General features: G+C 33.8%; 1 protein-coding gene across 5 annotated transcripts in view; it reads right to left on the minus strand.

The window, feature by feature from the left end:
• Positions 1-19,182, minus strand: part of ROBO2 (roundabout guidance receptor 2) — a 1,307,581-nt gene that overhangs the window by 83,439 nt on the left and 1,204,960 nt on the right. For all 5 annotated transcript variants that reach the window (XM_037059032.1, XM_037059034.1, XM_037059035.1 and 2 more), the window contains exons 10-14: positions 13,888-14,093; positions 5,767-5,848; positions 5,152-5,314; positions 3,366-3,532; positions 160-281 (exon numbers count right to left, since the gene is read on the minus strand). In XM_037059032.1, the coding sequence (XP_036914927.1) occupies positions 160-281; positions 3,366-3,532; positions 5,152-5,314; positions 5,767-5,848; positions 13,888-14,093 (740 nt within the window). The remainder of the gene's footprint in view (positions 1-159; positions 282-3,365; positions 3,533-5,151; positions 5,315-5,766; positions 5,849-13,887; positions 14,094-19,182) is intronic.

Here is a 19,182-nt window from a genome sequence, read left to right on the forward strand (position 1 = left end):
TGAGTACTTTCATTTTTGGCCTTGATTACACCTCGATTTTAAATTGTATAGGTTTTTATTACAATTTTTTGGTCTGTTTCCTTGTTTTTCTTTTTTGTTTTTGTTTTTCCCTTAAAGGCATGAAAAAGACTGCTGACCATGGGGTCCTTGGAAACGTACCGTCCACGTGACTTGAACAGTCGTGGGAGTCAGCACCACCGGAGTGTGAAGGCGGACAATGACATCTCCCAATTCCTTCTGCACCTGTCTGTGGTCCACTCCTTGTGCTGGTGGGCTGATATCTACGGGCAGATAACCATTCCCAAGTCGTAAAATTGCACAGTAAAATTCCAACATATATTACATATGCCACTATGATGCCCTTAGGAATAATTACAGGGTGAAGATAAAAACTCTTTGTGACAAAAACATTAAAGATTATTTATATGCATACCATAATGCTAGAGCATAATTTGAATGATTATATTTATTTTCATTAAAATAATATTAATAAAAGACTATTCCCTCACCCCATTCAAATACATTGGTGTGGAAGGTCTTACTATTTTTCTGATAAAAAAATAAAATATGTGTTGTAAGACTTCTCCGGAAACATGAGTTTTACAGAAAGACTCCCTTGAGTGTTAATGGGGTAATATCAGAAAACTGCTGTTTACGAATTTATTTAATACCTCATTCCAATTAGTAAATTGTGTATTCTTAGTCCTTGACATATTCGGTCTACGAATGTGGAAGAAAAGTAATTAGAAGAACTGGAAAATGCATTATATTACTAAAGGTAAATAAAGTGAGGGGAAAAAAGGGAAGAAGGCCCCTAAATTCACAAAAATACTTTTGAACAAAAAACTTAGAATACGGATAAAATATTTCAAATAATAAAGTGCGAGCAGTGTGCCAATGTCTGACAAAAGGAGATTCAGCTGCCATTTGAAACTGTTGCAGAAATGGGGAGGAAGAAAAAAGTCCTTGTGATATTTAGAACAATATACCCTCAGCCATATGTTCTGGCTTCTTATTTATCATTCACTTAAATACTCTTCCACTGTACCATGCAAGGGTTTGTATTCTATGTCCTTTAAAAATATAAATTACAGACATTCAAGTCCAACAAACTGATATCAAATACTGAATTTCACACATACTTAAATCAACTTCTTTAACTGGTATACCATAATATTAAGTTAATTTTTTTCTCCAACTACCTTCTTTAAGGAAGGAAGTCCAATTTAAATTGATTTATTATCTTCATCTTGTTTTCTTCTATTTTCTCAGGCCACAATGCAACACTCTTGCAAAAACATTGAAAGTGCATATCTCAGCCAAAACTTAAATTGGGTGCACTAACTTAAATTGGGACATAAATAATTGGGAACTACACTCAGGTGACATTTCCCATTTCACTTTTTTTCATCCTTAAACAAGTTTGATTTTAAAAAGTTATTAATATTAGGTGAATAATGTTGACCTTTGGGGATATACACATGGTCCATTGTGATGTTGATAGTACAAGTATTTGCTATTTAGTGTTTACTAAAATAATTCTAAATTCCGTGGTGTTGAATATCTTAAAAAAATAAGAACTCATACAAAAAAGTGTTCTTTGAAAAGAAGAGCTTTGCAAACTGCAAAGCTGCTGAAAGTGTGGTGCCAAAAAATGTGACATTCAGACACAAAACATGGGTTTTCCTATTAGACATCTGTTAAAAGAACATAAGTCTTTTGCTCTATATAGTCTCTTAACTGGAACAAGTCAGAACACAAACAACTTTTTGTTCATCCTTTTTGACCTTTCCCCTGCAAAGTTATTTTATGAGTCAAGATTTAGTGACCGGCACAATTATTGAATGATCAAGTTCTGCTGGCTTTAATCACACCAAAATCTCCCTTATTCTGTTATTTCCCCGACTTCCATTGTGGCCGCACACAAAAACAGGCAATTTCTATCTACAAAGGTAAAAATGATCTAGGTACTATTATTTTCTATGTTAAAACCGTGCACCTCTTCCTTTTCACATTAATAATTTAATTTACTCATTAAATTCAGACACACTAAAAGCAATTGGATCCAAGAGAGGTAAAATATAACCAGTTTCAGGTCTTCAAGTTCCTTGTTGTACTTTTTTCTTTCTCTTGAGACAGGTTCTTTACCTACAGGTCCTTTATCCTCATGGGAAATTAATCGCATTACTGCTTAGAGAACAATAGCCAAGTGGCATTCTCTCCTCCCTTCCTGTCATCATGTCAGCAACGTTACCAAGTCACATGGTAACCTTATTTCACTCGATTCCTTCAAGGAACCCTTTTCTGTTATAATAGCATGCTGGTAACTATCGCCGAAGTACATTGTAATTATAATAATATTTTATGGCTGTATGCTGCTTTTCATAGTATAAAAATACTACTTTGAATTATATCTTGTTCAAAGCCTTTTACAAATAAGACATAATTAACCCTTTCTCAAGAACCCTGTGGGAAACAGATTGTAACAAATAAAATCACAATTCTATTTTATTAATTCTCTTCATCCACTAGTAGGAAGAGAAATGATAACACCACATCTTACATTAACCCCTAGATTCCAACGACTTCTCATTTTGAGGAGACAGACTAGTAAACGTGAGTTGAGAAATCTTCCATTTTCATCTTATGTTACAATGTCCTGGGTGGGAGTTATTATTTTTTTCTCAGTCAAATGAATCACACACCTCAGGAAGAAAACTTGATTTACTGCTTTCTGAAACAAATTGCTCCTTTAAACCTCTGGTTTAATAAAACACACTGTGGCGATGCTTGCCAAACTTGTCAAAAACATCAGCAACACCTGCCAGCACCTTAACACAGACGACTGGGCCCCTTCCCAGACATCTGAGATGGGGGCCTGAGAACATGCATTTATAATGTCTTTCCAGGTGGTGAGATGCTCCTTCCACAGCACCTACCCCTTGAGATCTGCTGCTCTATAGAAACAGAATTCCTGAGTAATAGTGAGGAATGATATCTTTATCTGGGCACCTTACCCATTACAGAGCAGTCTTTAATACTGCATTATTCATTTCAAAGAAGGAGTAGTATTTTTCCTCCCTTTGGAATACAATAAAGCCCTACCTTAGCTGATTCACTATTCCTATGTAAATATATCCAATTATTTTGTTTATGTTGTACTAAATAGACTCTGACACCTCCAGAAAGTGAACACATTCACTAAGGTGAACAGTATATTACCTTCTAAACTGGCTCAGGTCTAGTGAATCATTGTAACAAGCAATGCAGACACATTTATCTTTCCTGGTGCAATCCCTTTGCTCTTATAGATCTGTGTAATGCCTCCTTGTAGAACTGATCACGCTTATGGCTCTCAAAATTACCTTGTGTGCGCACAGGATCTGACATAGCGCTTGGATCACTGAGGCCTTGAGGATTGATTGCTCTGACCATGAATAAGTAGATTGTATTGGGCCGTAGTCCTCTCACTGTGTAGAGGGTGGTCTTTACATGGTTGGCCACAGTCTGCCAGCTATTGCTCACTGATTGGCTGAAACAGGAACAGAAATTTCATTTAAAGACCAGTCATAAAGTTACTGGAAAAGGAGTTGGGTATCAATGACAAAGGTTAATGGCTGAAAATTAAATACGCACACGCACACACACACACACAAAACATCTGAAGTGTTCAGCCCAATAAATGAAACATTTGGATGATTTCAGTTTATTCAACAACAAAGCCGAGCCCACCTAACGAAAGTGCCATGCACAACAAAATTAAACTCAGCCCAGGAGACGTGACAGCCCTTTGCTAATGCACAGCAGCCCACTAAATGAATACCTGTAAAAGGAACAGAGGCCAAGATCACAACATCAAGTTTATACAATAAATATGGTCCTTGTAAATGTATATATATACATATATATACCTTGAAAAGAATTAACCTGTAGAAAGAATAAATGGACTACAGAGTAAATTATGCCAATACACTTTCTTGTTACAAGGTGTGTTTTCTTTTGTATCAATTCCACATGCAATATTATAACAAAGCCTTCTAAAACTACATATCTGTAAAAGAAGAAAGGAAGCATGTAATAAATATTTTTCCTTGGTCACATTTTTAATAAAATTGTACATTATATAGTATTGTGATTTTATATCTCGGAATGACCAAATATTTCTGACTCCCCTATAGCCAGTTACGGGTGGCATGCCCCTGGAGAGCACTTTGTCTATGGTCAAATGTTCCTTTTGTTCAAGATGAAGAAAAAAATCTGATTTTTCAGGGACTTCCATTTATTTCCCAGAAGTCCTTATGCATCAAAGCATGAAAATTTTAAAAAATAGCATTTTGAAATTTGAAAACTCTGTATCAATCATGACCTTCAATGGACTGGGAACGCCTAGAATGAAAGCATGTTTAAGAATTTGTCCTAATGCTTGGAAAAAACAGAAGCCATCACTATCTTTTTAGTAGCAAATAGAAGCACACTAAAACTGAATATGAAACTACTCAGATTTCCCATCTCTGTAAGCATTTTATTAAATTCTTATAAGACAATTTTATAATGATGTTTGCTAACTTATATTCTATATCCTTAAATTGATAACAATTATTTCAAATAACAATTGGCCATTTCTTTTCAGCAATCAGGGGTGCATGAAATAAATTTCTTAATTGTAGTTTTTAATTTTCTCGTAAGTATACCCAATAGATGTACTCAAATATTTGGAACAAAAAAAAAACTGGAGTTAATTTCTGCTCTATCTATTAGGAAGCAACGTTCCAGGGTTCCATGCCTCAAAAAATATAGCATAACTTAAAAAGCCCTTGTGTCTAATTAAATTATTTTCTGCCTAGTTCTAATGCCAAAACTCTCATCTTAAATCCTTACAACAATCAGGGTAAAGAAAGGAGCTAAATGATTATTACATCATGAATTAGACCCCTATAAACTCAGGCTAGATAATACATATTTAGTCTTATGATTGTTAAAAATGAAAAAAATAAAGCCTATTCTTGAATAAAGTCAGATCAAAAGTTAAATTCTTAAAAATGCATGGGTTGAACATGTCTTTAAAATCAAACAGCAGGATCATTCACATGAGATTTTAGGATATAGGAGCTAAAGCAAAACTCAATGGAGAAAACAGAAATTGTCCCATACCTGAATGCCTCAATGATATATGAACTTGCTGGGAGGGTTCCAGGGCTACCTGGCTGCCAGGATAAGGTGACACTGCTCTTAGTAACATCAGTGACCTGCGGTTTGGATGGTGGTCCTGGCAGGTCACTCAAATCATAATTTTTACTGATTGTTGCTCCAGATTCTATAGAGGACAAACAGAAAAAGCTTTACTCCTGAATGTGTATGCTGGCGACAATGGTTAAAAGAGGAAAAACATTCTACTAAAGAAGCTGGCCTAGTAGTGAGAGATCTGCATGAGTAAAAGGTGCGTAAGTAAATATTTTCTGGCTCTTGAAATTATGGCTCCTTTTCTTACATGTTACTGGATGTTTACTTTCACACATGATCACTAGAATTGCTTTCTCTTTAGACTGAGAAAATAAAATAAAGAGGTGGTCAGGGAAAAATATCAAATTGCATATACGCAATGTTATGTGCCAAGTGGTTCAGGTATTAAAAAGTAGCATAAGACTTAATTTTTATATTTAATGCATTTAAAATATTGATCTCTTCTTAACCCGGCATTTTATCATGAGCTAATCATTAAAATGGACTTAAGAAATCTCCTGTTACGATAATTCACAAAGAATTCACCTGTCACATCCAGCACGGCACTCCAGGAAGTCTCCCCACTTGAACTTGTAGCCACACAAGTGTAAGTGCCAGTATCAGAAATCTAGTGTGCAAGAAAGGGAAGGAATGAAGGTTTTAAAAAGAAGTTGTTAAATAAATTAAAAAATAAATCCTTCCCTGTAAAAAGATCGGTATTCAGCTATATTTAAATTACAGCAGGGTAACAGTGATTTGAATAAAATTATATCACTGAAAACCAAAGAAATCATGCCTATGAAATCACTGCAAATCAGAGATGAAAGGCCACAGGAAAAATCTAATACATAATTCTTTTTATAAGTATACATAAAAGTTGCCATTTTATTGATTACTTAAAATGTTTTTGTTATTCATGAAAGAGTGGCAAAAGACTTTTAGGGATAATTGATAATATAATCAGGAGCTCTATTTTACAAATGTGAAAGGCAGAATGCTCTGTGATTATGCATTGACAAAAGCCCAAAGATCAATACAAGATGGAACTCAACCCCCCCACAGCTGAACCTGTGGGCTTACATTGCAAACATTCATTGGCACTGGTATCTGTTCAGGGCAAGGAAAAGTGAGACTGGGAGGAGAAACTGATGGCCAAACAGAATAAGGCAAGTCAGAAGATGTAGAATTAAGATTCTGTGATGAACATGAGTCTAACTGCTGATGAAATATAGGAGTTCATAGAATATAATATCTGCTGGGTTCAACATGTGTCTATTGATGACTGAACCTTCCACAACTGATTCTCAAGTAAATCATTAGTGCACGGATGTTACTGCCATTCCACCATTTTAATTGATTTTAAATGTCATTATGTATTTCAACCTAAGTTTCAAATTGCTCTGGAATGTCATTCGTTGCCATATTATCTTCATACAATTGTCTTCCATTATACGAAGTGATGGTGGGGGATAGCCTTTGTAGAAAAAGCTATTCTTTCGAATGTGGCTGTGCACACATTACAGTCATTAGAAATCTTTTCATTTAAGAAGCATCACTCACAAACTAAATATAATGAGCTGAGGTTGGGTTTTAATGGGATGTTCATTTGAATATGGTCTCTGAAAGAGTAAAGTATTTGCATTTTATTATAGCTGTTGAACAAAAATGTACCACTTGTTATTATGTGCAAATGCTAAAAGAAGGGTAGGTAGGTAATGCTTCTTAACAGCATCTCCTTGTCATTGTGTGGAGATACAAGTCTGACATTAGCTGTGGTAGGTATGTTTTAATGAGCATTAGAATATTCTATTTCTCAAAAGATACAGATTCAGCTACCAATTAGTGGAACTATAGGAACACAATGTTCATCATGCTCTTTCCCCCTTGTATTAAGTACCAAAAAAGACATAGTGAGACACAAAGGAATATATAACTGACAGAAAGTCTTTAGATATAAGTAAAGTCCTATAAAACACATTTTTACTTCCCTTTTAAGGCAGTCATATTACAGAAAAAGAATCATTTTTTAAAAAAGATTTTATTTATTAATTTTAGAGACAGAGGAAGGAAGGGAAAAAGAGAGGGAGAGAAACATCAATGTATGAGAAAAACACATTGATCTGTTGTCTACAACATACTCCCAACTGGGGAACTGGCCCACAGCCCAGGCATGTGCCCTGAACGGGCATCAAGATGGTTTGCGAGATGACACCCAGCCCACTGAGTCACACCAGTAAGGGTGTACAAGATTCATTTTTGAGTTTCACAAAAGTTCTAGCAAAAGTCTTGATATCATAAACTCCTATATAACTCCTATATAAGGAGTTAAAAGTCACTCCTATATTATCACCACGTTTTATTCCTTCAGTTTTAAATAATGTCTTTTTTGAGCACAAATGCTTCATATTTTTCCATCCTTCTCCTTGTTTCCTTAACCAAGTGCTTTAAAAGGAGATTCAGGTGCTGTCGCCCTCCATCACCAGCTATTCTCCTTGTGCTGTTGGCTGCACGCAAGCCCCCAGGAGCTTGCATCTCAGACAGACTATTAAGAAAGCTGTCAGAGGGCTCAAAGTTTGTTTGACATCATCAAGCACCCACCTTTAATTGCTTCTTTCAAACATTACTGGGGGTTCTGACTATTCAAGCACAACCTCTAATTCAGCAGTACAGTGAAATCGCATTAACCTCCATGGCCCAAGTCTGCCTCTAGCCCAGAGAGAGAGGTTAAAGTGTTTACTCAGGGGGAGTTGGCATCAATTTTTTAATAATTCCCATTTTGTTCACAGAAGGTTAATAATTAATTTAAAATCAATAAAAAGACAGGCTAAAATCTGTATTAATTTATTTTTCTTTTAACTGAATTTTAAATCATGTTTTTTACTTACAGCAGTAATTAATGTCTGTGTCACAAAATGAAAAAAGTTATATATTAATTATATTGATATAGTAAAGATTTGTGTTTCTGTGTGTGCATGCACACAATGTGAAAATTGAGTGATTATTTTCATGCATGTATCTGTATATTACAATGATAAAAACAAAATAAGTGTGTGAATGCAAATATATTTACATTGTAAGAGAAGAACGTTGTGATTATTTTATTTATTTATTTATTTATTTAAAATATTTTATTTATTTATCTTTAGAGAGGAAGGGAAGGAGAGAGAAGGAGAGAAATATCAATGTATGGTTGCCTCCCGTGAGTTCCCCTCTGGGAACTGGCCTGCAACCCAGGCATGTGCCCTGACTGGGAATCGAACCGCGATCATGTGGTTCACAGACCCGCGCTCAATCCACTGAGCCACACCAGCCAGGGCATTGTGATCATTTTAAAAAGGGAAATTTCAACATTGTTTTTTGAGGCTTTAATTTTGTTTTACTTTTCTTCATCTTGGTTCCCAATTTCTCCCTAGAGACCAGATTCTACTAATTCTTCTATTGAATCATTTCCAGTCAATTTTTCTTCACACTCTCATTCCCAATTTGATGATTAACACACACACACACACACACACACACACACACACACACACACTGTAGCATTAGAATAGAGCTTTTTGAATGGAGGGAATGAGAACCACCTAAGTCACGCTGAGGCTTCTCACCCAAAGACCTTGTGAGATAATAAATGGTGCTGCTTTAAGTCCCTAAGTCTTTGCTAATTTGTTACACATAAGTAGATAGCTAATACAATACTCAGCAGTACACATTTATTTTGATTGTGTCGTTCCTGAAGCAGGTCTAATTTGTTTAAGTTGGCAGAAATAGTCATTTTTTATCACATCATCCTTTGTTAAAAGACAAGCAAGTCTGCTCTTGTCTACAGGTTTACATTGAAATTCCACAGCAACTTGACCTAAAATGTAAGATTTTCCTACCAACTAGCTAAACCTGCCTCCTGTGTATTCAGTTTCATTTTCATTTTTTCCACATAACTATTTGGACAAATCAGTTTATCCACATTTCTTTACAAATTTCCTTTGTAATGAGAGAAAATCAGAAGCACTTTAAAATTATTTTAATATTGTATTACTATCATTAACTTTATATGTTTAACATTTTTAGTGTTACTGATTATATACATATAGGTTGGGATGTAAAAGTAAAAAAGTTTCTAAGTCTGTTAAAATTTTCTTTAAAGACAAAGAGAATCTTAAAGGCAACAAGGGAGAAACAGCTATTAATATACAAAGAAGCTCTGATAAGGGTGTCAGCTGATTTCTCAACAGAAACAATACAAGCCAGAAAAGACTGGCCCAGAATATTTCAAGTAATGAAAAACAAGGAGCTGGAACCAAAATTACACCATTAGGTAAGTCTTTCATTTAAATAGAAGGTGAAATAAAGAGCTTCCCAGTCTCCTCTACCAAAGGCTGTAAGAGTATATCTCCACCAAGCCAGTACTATAAGAAATGCTAAAGGGACTGCTTTAAGAAGAAAAAATAGAGAGAGAAGAACACAGGTGCAAAGGAAAATGGCAATGAATGAGTACCTACAAATAATAACCTTAAATGTAAATGGATCAAATCATTAATTATAATATATAGGGTGGCAGAATGGATTAGAAAACATAACCCACATATATCCCGTCTACAAGAGACATACTTCAGAACAAAAGATCTACACAGGATGTAAGTGAGGGAATAGAAAAAATACTCCAAGCAAACAGACATGAAAACAAAACAAAACAACGACAACAGCAACAAAAATGCTGGAGTACCAATACCAGTATCAAACAAAATAGACTTTAAAACAAAGGCCATAGTGAGAGACAAAGAAGGTCACTACATAATGCTTAAGGGAGGAGTCCAAAAAGAGGATATAACTCTTGTTAACATATATACACCCAACATAGGACCACCTAAATATATAAGGAAAATCTTGAACGACTTTAAGAAAAAGATCAACAGCAATATAGTCATTGTAGGGGATTTTAACACCCCACTGTCAACAATGGATAGAACTTTCAAACAAAGAATCAACAAGGATATTGAGGCATTGAACAACACTCTAGATAAAATGGATTTAATTGATACTTACAGAACATTTCAACCCAAAGAAGCAAAATATACAGTCCTCTCAAATGCACATGGATCATTTTCAATGATAGACCACATGGTAGGAAACAAAACAAGCCTTAACAAATTCAACAATACTGAACTCATATCAAGGATCTTCCTTGATCACAATGGCTTAAAACTAGAAACCAAACTCAAGGAAAAAACTCAAAAACATTCAAATACATGGAGGTTGAATAACATGTTATCAAATAATGAATGAGTTACAATGAGATCAAGGAAAAATAAAAAAAATATTGGGAGTCAAATGAAAATGAACACACAACTACCCAAAACCTTTGGGGCACAGCAAAGGTACTCCTGAGTGGGAAGTTGATAGCAACACAGCCTACCTTATACCTAAAAGAACTAGAGGAATCCCAGAGTGAGCAGAAGAAAGAGAATAATTAAGATCAGAGTAGAATTAAATGACATAGGGACTAAAAAGACAATTCAGAAGTAAAAACTGATACCACAGAAATACAATGGATTGTAAGAAATTATTATGAACAATTACACGGAAATTATTATGAACAATTACACAGCAAGAAGTTGGACAACCTAGGTGAAACTGATAAATTCCTGGAAATATACAATATTCCAAAACTAAATCAAGAAGAGGCAGAAAACCTGAATAGACTGCTAACAACTATTGAAATTGAAACAATAATAAAAAAAACTCCTGACACTCAAAAGCCCTGGACCAAAGGCTTCACAGGCAAATTTTACCAAACATTCAAAGAAGAACTAACACCTACTCTTCTCAAACTATTCCAAAAACTTCAAGAAGAGAGAAGACTCCCAAATTCTTTTTAGGAGGCCAGTATTATACTAATTCTAAAACCTGGTAAAGAAACAACAAAGAATGATAATTATAGGCCAATATTTCTGATGAACATAGATGTTAAAAATATTTCAACAAAATATTTTACATTCAACATGTAAATGATGTATTAGCAACGAATATTAGCAAACTGGGTCCAAAAATACATAAAAAGATCGCACACCACGATCAAGTGGGATTCATTCCAGGGATGCAAGGATCAACATTTGCAAATCAATAAATATCACATAAACAAAATGAAGGACAAAAATCACATGATCATATGATATCATGTTATAACATCCAACATGAATTTATGATAAAAACACTCAGTTAAGTGAAATCAGAGGGAATGTACCTCCATATAATAAAGGCCATATAGGAGAAACCTACTGCCAACCTCATACTCAATGGGCAAAAGCTAAAAGTGTTTCCCTTGAAATCAGGAACAAGACAAGTGTGTCCACTTTTACCACTCCTACTTATCATAGTGCTGGAAGTTCTAGCCACAGTAATCAGACAAGAAGAATAAATAAAAGGCATCCAATGAAAAGGAGGAAGTAAAACTGTCATTATTTACAGATGTCTTGATAGTGTACATTGAAAACCCTATATACTCCACCAAAATCTACTCAATCTAATAAGTGAATTCGACAAAGTAGTAGGATACAAAGTCAATATTCAGAAACCAACAGCATTTTTGTACACCAACAATGAACTATCAGAAAAAGAAACTAGGGGTAAAATCCCATTTACTATAGCAACAATAATAACAATAACAAAAGTACCTAGGAATAAATTTAACCAAGAAGGTAAAAGACCTGCACTCAGAAAACTATAGAACACTGAAGAAAGAAATTCAGAAAGATGCAAGTAAATGGAAGCATATACCATGTTCATGGGTTAGAAAAATCAACATAACTAAAATTTCCATACTATCCAAAGCAATCTATATATTCAACACAATTTCTATTAAAATACTGATGGCATATTTCACAGATCCAGAACAAATACTCCAAAAATTTATATGGAGTAAAAAAAAAGACCCCTCTACACACATATATACACACACACACAAAAATCCTGAACAGCCTCAGCAACAGTGAGAAAGAAGAACAAAATTGGAGTGATCACAATACCTGATATCAACCATGCTACAAGACCACTGTAATCAAAACAGTCTGGTATTGGCATAAGAACAGACACATAGATCAATGGAACAGAAGAGAGAGTCCAGAAATAATACCATGTCTCCATGGTCAATTAATATTTGCCAAAGTGGGCATGAGTGTACAATGGAGTAAATATAGTCTTTAATAAATGATGTTCAGAGAACTGGACTGATACATTCCAAAAAAAAAAAAAAAAAGAAACTTGACCACCAACTTATCCTGGAATAAACTCAAAATGGATAAAATGAGTATGTTGTGATACCACAAAAATCCTAGTGGAAAACATAGGCAGTAAATTTTTAGATATCTCATGTAGCATAGTTTTGCTGATACATCTCCTAGGGAAAAAGAAAACAAATGGGACTGCATCTAATAAAAGTTTCTGTGTGGCTAACTAAACCATCATCAAAATGAAAATATGGGAAGGGTTCCAAATATGGGAAGACATATTTGCCAGTGATACATCAGACAAGGATCTAATTTCCAAAATATATAAAGAACTTATATGACTCAAAGCCAGGAAGACAAATAATCCAATTAAAAATTGGTCAAAGGACCTGCATAGATACTTCATGGAGGGCATATAGATTGCCCATAGACATATAAAAAGCTGCTCAACATCATTAGCCAAGAGGGAGATGCAAATTAATACCACAATGAGATATCATCTCACATCTGCCAAAATGGCTATCATTAATAAATCAACAAACAAGTGCTGGTGAAGATGAAGAAAAAAAGGAACCTTCGTGCACTGTTGGTGGGAACATAGCCTGGTGCAGCCACTATGGAAAATAGCATGGAATCTCCTCAAAAAATTAAATATGGAACTACCTATTGACCTTGCAATTCCACTGCTGGGAATACACCCCAGGAATCCCAAAACACCAATCCAAAAGAATTTATGTACTCTTATGTTCATAGCAGTGCTATTTACAATAGTCAAGATTTGGAAACAATATACTTGCCCATGAATAGAGGAATGGATTAAAAAAAAACATGGTGCCTCTATAAAAGAAATTCTATGCAGCAAAAAAAGAAGGAATTTCTACCTTTTGTGACAGCATGTTTGGAACTGGAGACTATTATGCTAAGGAAATTAAGCCAGACAGTGAAAGACAAATACATATGTTATCACTTATAAGAGGAATCTAATATACAAAATAAACTAATGAACAAAATAGAACCAGAGGCACAGAATAATGGAAGAGACTGGCAGTGGTAAGAGGGGAGAAAGGTGGTGGGGACACTGTTTGAAAGACTGCAAAGGGGTTAGTCAAAGAACATACGTGAATCACCCATAGATGTGGACAGTGGTGTGGGGATTGGCTATGGAAGGGGTGGGAGGAGGACTGGCTGGAGGGGCAAAGGCAGCAAAATTGGAACAACTGTACCAGGATAAACAATAATAAAAAATAAGATTTTATGAGTAACATAAGGAGAATGATATTACCTCTAATTTGAATTCATCATTTGTACACTAAAAACTAACATGACCTACAATAAAACGTAAACTGATTGTGCGTGGATATAAGATTTTAAGTTGACAACACAGTTTTCACTAGGGCAGTACTTATGTTGAGATAAAAATACAAAGTACAAGCTGAATATTACTTACCCGTAAATTTTTAATCTGCAATGTTCCTTGTTCATGTATAGTTGCTCTCGGATCTCTACCCAGAAAAGTGAATCCCTCCTTTAACCAGCTAATTACAGGAAGAGGATCACCGGTAGCTTTACATTTCAGCAATGCTGTGCCATCTACTGCTAGTGTTTGGTTAGCTGGGCCTTGTAGAATTATGGGTGGAGGTCTGTCTGTCAAAACTAAAGGATAAAGATATTTTTAGAATATTTTAACTTGTATAAAATTCACTAGTCTTGATATCGAAATAAGGTTAATGCCCCCAAATCATATATATTACTTAGAACTTATTCTGAATATTCTACGTCCATCAAATATCTATCATCTGTACAAACTATACTGAGGCCATACTATTATATATAACTCAGTTTCAGCTACTTATAATTAAGGTGATGATGGCGTAAATTTTAACATTTTAGAAAAGCTTAATGTTATTGAAAGGCTTAATTATTTTAAATGAAAATATTGAGAATTTCTAACAGTTATTCATAAAATGTCCATTTTATCTCTCCTATGTATATTTAAGAAAGCCTAGGGAAGACACATAAGTAAAATCAATTTCACTTTTGCTTTTATTATAAATATATGTATAATACGTAACTTCACCCATCAGAGCTCCAGTTGCATGTTGTATGTTTATAGACTGTTTTGTTGAAGTTAAAATATTTGATTATAAATAACTTATTTCTAAAATTGTGACATGTAGCTTTTAGATTATAGTAATATAATTTGAATGATATTATTTAATTAGTCTCTAAAACTTAGCAAAGATAAACAATCAAATTAAACTTTATATATATATGTAAGCACTTTTAAAATCCCAATGTTTGTCACACCATTTATATATATATATAAATTTCTGTGTTTGCTGAATTTCCCATAATTTCAAAATATTTTATTTCAGTGTTTTTTTATTAAATTTTATCTTTGATGTCATTAGAAATTTTCATAATGCTTTAAGAAATATATCAGAATTTATATTATTATTTAAATGGGTAATTGGAAGCAAGTTTTTATCTAGAACTAATCAGAAAACCACCTCATAATAAAACCAATATGTCCAGGTCCAAGGACAACTGTCTTAAAATTAAGAGACACTTCTATAAACTTTAGCATAGTTTTGGTTAATTATACAAAATACACTTTTTATTTTATGTATTTATATATATTTTTCTTAATAGCATTTTCTTTTCTCTAGCTTACTTCATTATAATATTATATATTGTATGAATATAATATGTAATATACATAGCAGGCAAAATATGTGTTAATCAGCTGTTTATTTTACGAGTAAGACTTCCAGTCAACAGCAGGTTATTTGTTCAGATCTTGGGGAGTCAAATGTTATATGTGGATTTTCAATTGTGAAGAACATCAGTTCCCTTAACCCCACATTACTCAAGGGTCAACTCTGTGTGTGTCTGTGTATAAATAAAATGTAAATCAGTAAAATATATAAATAAAAATATCTAAAAATGGAAAAATCTAAATATCTACTTTAAAAAATTATATCTGGATTTAGTAATAACAAACAAACAAAAACAATCATTGATACAGAGAAGACATTGGTAGTTTCCAGAGGTGGGGTGGATGTAGGGGAGATGGGTAAGGGAAACATTTTTTTAAATTTAGAAAAATGACATCACTGTTGACATTAACTGTGATCATCTGGGTGAGGTATGTTTGTCAGGTTTCTCTACTGCAAAGTTACCTTTCCCACTTTACACTCTATGTTCCACTTCGTTAAGGGTAGAGTATTTGCAAAAATATACAGAATCTTGTGCAAAGATTTATTTCTTCTCCATTTATTGATATATTGAATCATCTTTTCTGTCAATATGGACTCCTGCATATTTATTTTACATTTTGAGCTATCATCCAATACTACTTTATTTGTTTTGCTTTGCAAATTTCTACATTGGCCATTGGGTGCTTTCATTTATTTGGCTTCATTACTCTTTTCATATTCACCCTACAGCCTACAAAAGGTGTGGGGCTATATAGTACTTCCTTACTTAAAAAAATATTTTATTTATTATTAGATAAAGGGGAAGGAAAAGGGGAAAGAAAGGGAGAGAAGCAGCAATGTGAGAGAGAAACATCAATTGGCCACCTCTCTCACATGTGCCCTGACCGGGACCCAGCCCACAACCCAGGCATGTGCCCAGACTAGAAATCAAATGGGTGACCCTTTGCTCTGCAGGGTGGCCCCAGACCAACTAAGATACACTAGACTGGGCTACTTCCTTACTTTTTGATACTACGAGATGCTCCCGGATTATTGTATGTAATTCCTGATCCAACCGTAAAATCAGTCATTTCTCCAAAATACAAACACACACACATTGTTGACACTTGAAGAATATGAACTATTGTTATATATGCATATATTATATACTATATGTTGTATAATTTGTACAGTAAGGGAAAAATTATGGTGGCATCTAGTTTTTGCTAAGCAACTGTGAAGAGAAATAGTCTTTGTCAAAAAGCTCATGTTGTATACACCGTTCATAATCAAACAGTCATATTGCTTATCAATGTTCTCATTTTTTTGTGTACTGGCTTCTATAAATGACAGTTTATATGATTATTTGTCAACCTATATGCATCATCTTTATTACTATGGTTTACAGTTTTGAGAAAAAAGCAATAAATTAAGCACCCTTTTAGAGTCTATTATGAGAAAGTCAACTAATTTTAATTTAAACCAGAAGTTACTATACAGGTCCCTTGCCTGGAAAGATGTAGTGGACTTTCAATCAACCTAAACCTACTACATTGAAATATGCATTAAAATGTGTGTGTATGTATGTATATATGTAGAAAACGTTATAAAAACTTAAGAAAAACAGTAAAATACTGTTCATGTATTTTTTATAAGCAGAAATTAGATCCATTATTTCATTGATTTCCTTGATCAAATTCTTCACTTTTAGAAGTGAATAAAGTAGTATCAGAGAATATGAAAATGCACTATTATTCTAATTATAATACATCTGACAATAATTGAACAAATGATATTCAAATGAAAATTTTACATAATTTATTTTCTTCATGGGCAAAAAAGGGAAGGGCAATTTACAAAACATAATTTTTAAATTCAATTTAAAAAGGGTCTACAGTAGTAGAGTAAAAACTGTTCAGTAAATTTTAAACGATTGTTTCAAATTATATATCTGTATAGGTAACTTCTTATAATCTGGCTTTATTTTCATATTCTTGAAATCACTAGATAAAGCCAAAAGACATCTAATTAGGTCCTTCCTTCCTTCCTTCCCTCCCTCTCCCCCACTTTCCTTCCCTCTCTCTTTCTCTCTGTCTCTTTCTTTTACTTTACAAATGTGTAGCTAATCATATTTTAAATGAATTTGGTCAATAAAGTAATTAAAAATCTCCTGGCCAGAAAAAAAATTCAGTTCAAGCATGTTACTGGGTGAAAGATAACCACCAGTTTCCATGACATTAAGGTCAATGGTTAAATGAACATTTAGGGTTTGCAGTGACCTGTCAACAACTCGGTGGTTTTCTCTAACTATGCATTGTAAATCTCCAATAAATCATTCTTATAAGATCATGGTGTGACATTTCTTGTCAATATAAGATATAAGTACATCTCATCAGTCATTTTAGATTCTATTGGCTCTACTCATAGAATTCTAGTTACAGTATTCTAATTTTCTTAAAGAAAACAAGTAGAAGAAAAGAAGAAACAGTACCAGTGAATTAATGAGAAGGCCCTTTAAAGGAATATTTTGAAATGAGTATATTGAAGCATCTTAGCTCAATCTACAATCAGTAAAATTATCACTCAATAGCACCTTTCATCACCATTAGCAATCTCATCTTATATGAACACTTGAGCTAAAAATATTTCTGAAAAAGGAGTCTAAGTGCAAAAATGTAACAACTGAAACATTGCTCTAGAGATGTTTTGCTTATTTCTCAGAACATGACATATGCTTTCATTCTGCACTGGAATTTCAAGTGGCTCTAAACTGTCTGGATCATGCACACAAAAATGTTACAAATAAAAATAATTACTCACATATTTTTACATTGTTAACCAATCTAAAAACTTCAAAACACTAATAGAAGCTGAAGTCACCATCCAATATGGCAAATTAGCATTTGGAGACAGAGTTATTTATAACAACAATACATGTGTATGCCTTGAAATTAGATTTCTTTACTAGTAACTCTACAACTTTCATTCAACATTTTTGCAAAAGGATCTTGATTTTGTGATTGCTTACTTAAGTAAAAATCAATGTAGTAATTAATGTTCAAGTCAGTTGTAGCAAAATGTCCAGAGACATCTCAGTCATCAAATTTCAAATTGCTTATCACTGTCTTAATTTTGACCTCAGAAACAACGCTGGAATAACAGCTGTTTGGTGTGATTACGTCATCAACTAATATAAATTCTCAAAACAAAGGCTTCTGTTCTACTACATTAGACATAATTCTGATCATTCATTTTTTCATAAACTACATTAATTGTATTATAAATCAGCTCTTCTAATTCATCAATATTGTTTTCTACAAATCTGTTTTGCTTTTTTCACAAAACTTTCTTTATTTAGAAATATTTTAGAGTCTGTCCTTTGTAAAAACTCTAAGACTTTCACTGGATTACAGTAGTTCTTAAGTGTTCTTTGGACTGTTTTGTTATAGTGTGGACTAAAACACAGCCTTTGGCCAGAATATCTTATTTTCCAAGTAGATATACCTGGACATTTTGCTCAGAGTAGAACACTTAAAAGCTTAACAAAAGATTAATAGTTATAGTTTATTTCTTTTAAAGAAATACAGAGGTATCAAGGGTCAAAGGTGTCCATCTATGAAGAACTTGTCGGCACTGCTACCCTCCTTGAACCTGACTTAGTTCAGCTCCACAGCAGCAAACGTCTGCAGCATCAGCAGGTGCGACCATTAACGACTCAGGGTCCCCACAGCCAATATTTATCTGCTCTATTTATTTCCATTCCTGCCATGGTGCTGAATCAGGCAATACCATGAACATTAAAATATATTGCCTTTTTATTAATTCTAAATGACCTTTTAATCTACATTTAGATGTGAATTGTGGGAAAGTGCATCACATTTCACCAGCAGAGACAGAAGAGAAGCAGAGAGGTCAAAGACCAAAGCTCTTGGATCTCAGATTCACAGTGCAAGGGAGAAAAACCCCACAAGCTTTAAAAATGCAGGAAAGCAGGAAAAAAATAATTTAAAATATCAAACGATAGGGCTTAAATTCATGTTCGG

The sequence above is a fragment of the Sturnira hondurensis genome, unplaced genomic scaffold, assembly GCF_014824575.4.
Source record: "Sturnira hondurensis isolate 20B ecotype Veracruz unplaced genomic scaffold, ASM1482457v3 Scaffold0010428, whole genome shotgun sequence".
Taxonomy (NCBI): domain Eukaryota; kingdom Metazoa; phylum Chordata; class Mammalia; order Chiroptera; family Phyllostomidae; genus Sturnira; species Sturnira hondurensis.